This window comes from Olea europaea, chromosome 10 (assembly GCF_002742605.1).
Source record: "Olea europaea var. sylvestris chromosome 10, O_europaea_v1, whole genome shotgun sequence".
Taxonomy (NCBI): Eukaryota; Viridiplantae; Streptophyta; class Magnoliopsida; order Lamiales; family Oleaceae; genus Olea; species Olea europaea.
The window spans coordinates 34,978,157-34,982,012 of NC_036246.1; the positions used below are offsets into that span (position 1 = coordinate 34,978,157).

The 3,856-nt window shown below is 35.7% G+C and overlaps 2 protein-coding genes across 2 annotated transcripts; both read left to right on the forward strand.

Annotated features, from left to right (window-relative positions):
• The first annotated feature begins 6 nt into the window (after positions 1 to 6).
• LOC111400581 (alpha-mannosidase-like) lies at positions 7 to 2,184 on the forward strand. The gene is made up of 8 exons (XM_023027990.1): positions 7 to 243; positions 328 to 502; positions 631 to 750; positions 835 to 918; positions 1,011 to 1,082; positions 1,209 to 1,322; positions 1,881 to 1,981; positions 2,070 to 2,184. The coding sequence occupies exons 2-8, from the start codon at positions 344 to 346 to the stop codon at positions 2,182 to 2,184; spliced, it is 765 nt and encodes a 254-aa protein (XP_022883758.1). The 5' UTR covers positions 7 to 243; positions 328 to 343.
• Positions 2,185 to 2,429: 245 nt separating this feature from the next.
• LOC111401983 (probable alpha-mannosidase At5g66150) lies at positions 2,430 to 3,271 on the forward strand. The gene is made up of 2 exons (XM_023029983.1): positions 2,430 to 2,864; positions 2,945 to 3,271. Exons 1-2 carry the CDS (start codon positions 2,646 to 2,648, stop codon positions 3,083 to 3,085), a joined length of 360 nt encoding a protein of 119 aa, XP_022885751.1. The 5' UTR covers positions 2,430 to 2,645; the 3' UTR covers positions 3,086 to 3,271.
• The last annotated feature ends 585 nt before the right edge of the window (positions 3,272 to 3,856 follow it).

The window sequence follows — 3,856 nt, forward strand, 5'->3', positions numbered from 1 at the left end:
GCATTAGGGTTGAAGTTCAATAGTACTAGGATTCGACGACAGAATGTTGAATAAGTTCCTTGCTTCCCTTTTAAAGATGAGAGGTGTGCATAAATGCTCTATCCTGGCGTGCATTATTCATGATGATTTCAATGTTGTTAAAAATGAGTTGTAGGCATTTTTCAGTAGATGGTGGGAAGAGCAAAGTCCAGAAATTCAAGAAGAAGTACGAAAACTTGTTGACTCCGGCCAGTTGGAATTCGTGTACGCTGGTTTTTTGTAATCTACTATCCATATCCTTTACTAGAAAAGTTTGGCATGAAACTGTTTTAATGACTATGGGTGCAGAAATGGTGGCTGGTGTATGCATGATGAAGCAACTACTCATTATGTAGACATGATTGACCAAACAACTCTTGGCCATCAACTTTTAAAGAGTCAATTTAATAAAACTCCTCGTGCCGGATGGCAGATTGATCCATTTGGACACTCTGCAGTGCAAGCTTATCTACTTGGGGCCGAGGTATTTAAAAGACAGTGGTCTGTCAATTTAACATAATCCCAGTCCATGGACTGGATGTTGCACGTTCATATATCATTAAGTTTTTGTTCTTATGTCATCTTTCATTTACTTGTTTATTGTTTCTATAGCTGGGATTTGATTCCATTCATTTTGCACGGATTGATTATCAAGACAGAGCAATACGTAAGGAAGATAAATCTCTTGAAGTTATATGGCAGGCTTCCAGGACATTTGGCTCCTCTTCTCAGGTTAGGAAATTAAACTGCTGGTCCATACACGTTCTTTGTGTTAAAATGCTTCATTTGATTAATTTGAGATTTGGATCCTTGCAGATATTTGCCAATGCATTTCCTGTTCATTATGGCGCACCAGATGGGTTTGATTTTGAAGTAGATGAAGACTTCATTCCAGTCCAGGTTCCATCTTAAGCAAACATCAGTTAGTTCCAAAAATTTTCCCATGTTTGTATAAACCCATACATAAGCTTCTCTACTTGTTAAAAATGCAGGACAATCCCCTTCTTTTTGACTTCAATGTTGAAACAAGAGTTAATGATTTTATTAATGCCTCAATGATTCAGGTAAATTCCCAAGTTTCCCTTATTTCTTATATTCAACAGTTACTAAATCTTCTTATTGACAAATGCATGGATTTAGAAGGTAAGACTGAGTATGCAGTGGATGACCATTTTGTCTTTGATACACAGGCAAATGTGACTAGAAATAATCATATTATGTGGACGATGGGTGATGACTTCAAATATCAATATGCTGAGTCTTGGTTCAAGCAAATGGACAAACTGATTCATTACGTTAACAAGGTATTATTTTTCTGCTTCTTTGTTTTTTGGAGGAGACACTGAGAAGAAGGATGACTTCAGATAGAAAACTGGCAAATTTGGAAAATAATTTCCTTCAACAAACTAATTTTATTTCAATTTATTTTTCTTCCCAGAAGCTTCTTCATGTATCATCATAAATTTCCATAATTTCTTTGGTGGATCTCTTATTACCTGAAGAAAATATATTATGTCACCGCAAAACCCACTCGACTAACAATGAAGACATTGAGGAGACAGAAAACCAGAAAGGACTCGAAGCAAAATTTTCTAAAACTTTGTTCGAAGCCACATATGTAATAATGAAAGAAACTTAGAGAAAGTGGGATTTCTTTCGTAAACCTCTGACGATTTGAAACCATCTTCAACTATTAAAAAGCTGCCGTTTGGAAATGCATGTTCGAATGAATCAGTTATTAATTTCTGAAACTGAATCAGTTCATAATCTGGAGAAAGAATCTCCAAGATATCCAATCGTAAGGTATCTCATGTTGAAATCTATAACGACAATTCTACCTCTAAGAAAGCTTAATTAAACAGGATGGCCGAGTGAATGCATTGTATTCTACTCCTTCTATCTATACCGATGCAAAGCGTGCCGCCAGTAAATCTTGGCCTCTAAAAACTGATGATTATTTCCCGTGAGCGCTTCTTAACTCTTTTCTGATTTCTTCTGTTCTATTTGATTTGATCCACAAAACTGATTTTATTTCTGTTGATTTTCCATAGATATGCTGATAGAGCGAATGCATACTGGACTGGTTATTTTACAAGTCGACCAGCCTTTAAGCAATACATTCGTTTTCTGAGTGGATATTATCTGGTAATACATTCTAGGACTTGATCATGTCTCCTAGCTTTTATCGTGTAATACTCAAGCTGGTTTTGAATTGTATTAGAGTTAATTATGGANCTTCGGAGAAAAGAAGAAACTTTACATTATTTCCTAGTAAAATTTTGTATTTGTTATCTCAATCCAAATGTGAAAAAGCAAGAACATCGTAAAGCATAAAATCATTAGATTTGTTGTCTTCATTCTTTGGCATAACTCTCATGATGATTTCATAATACATCGGCCAGACCCATCCCAAACAAACACGGGTGAAAATTGAAAAGAAAATTAAGGGGCCCGCTACTAGATAACATAGAAGCGGTGTTCTTATCTATTTGGTTGGAACATATTCGTTTGACTTAGTAAACTCCAACAATTATTGAGGAGAAACCAATGAACATTACAATCTTTGAGTAGTAGAATATATAGTATCTGTCAAAACCCATAAAACCAAATCTTGGTTGGGTTTGAAAATGGAAACTTTAGCTCATTCCTTTACAGTTTTACTCTGCATTGTATCTGTTCTTTGTTCATATGAAGTTATTGGTGTGGATGGCTATATTAAATACAACACTCGAAGTGGCATTGTTGATGGCAAATTGAATGTTCATTTGGTTCCCCATTCACACGATGATGTTGGCTGGCTCAAGACAATTGATCAGTACTATGTTGGATCAAATAACAGTATTCAGGTGTGCTTAATAAGTTCTTATGCAGTGTATGGGCGGACCGGAATTAGTTTTTCTGATTCTGGGCATTTTAATGGATGCAGGGTGCTTGTGTGGAAAATGTTTTGGACTCGGTTGTTATGTCATTGAGCCTCAATCCTAACAGGAAATTCATATTTGCTGAAATGGTAGCAATTTTGTGTTCAATGTTCTATTTCTTCGGGATTAAATCAATAAACATCTGAAATTAAGAGAGAATTGCAAGTTTTGAGTTATTTAGGTTGATCAAAACTTAGGTCTTAGCGACTAGGCTTGGTTGAAAGGAGTCACAGAGTCAGTGTATAACTAGTCCCCAATGGTATTTCATTAATGAAACTGTTTGCAGGCTGAAAAGTTGTGCTTAATATAATTCGATGGTCAAATTTAGTTTATATCAGTTTGCTTTTCTTAATGAAATTGTTTTTGACCATCCATTACACCCCTTCTCCTCCATATGCCAAATAGCAGGTAAAATATAGATCTCTGCCTGATTTTATGATGTGAAATGTGAGCTACTAAAGATCTGCATTGTGTCCTGTGGATCCACCAACCTGTACTGAGGATTAGGAAAATTTCAGGGTCTATTTAGACTCTTCCTTTTCTTTGTTGTGTTGGTTTTGAAATCAGTCCTATACTCTATACGATTTTGCGTTTATGTGTTTCACACTAAAAGTGATCTTATAATGAAAATAACTTGCCAATGTAATAAGTGATGCGGGAAAAAATTATCATCGAGCAAGTATGAATGCAGAATACTCTGAGTAAATTGTTAGTTAGCACTGCATCAGCTCTCAGCTCTACTCAACTGATAAGCAAACAACAAATCAATAGAAAAGAAGAGGAAAATCCTTGGCATACAGAGCTGAGTGTAAAAATACACTGTGACGAGCATATGCATTAGGGTTGAAGTTCAATAGTACTAGGATTCGACGACAGAATGTTGAATAAGTTCCTTGCTTCCCTTTTAAAGATGAGAG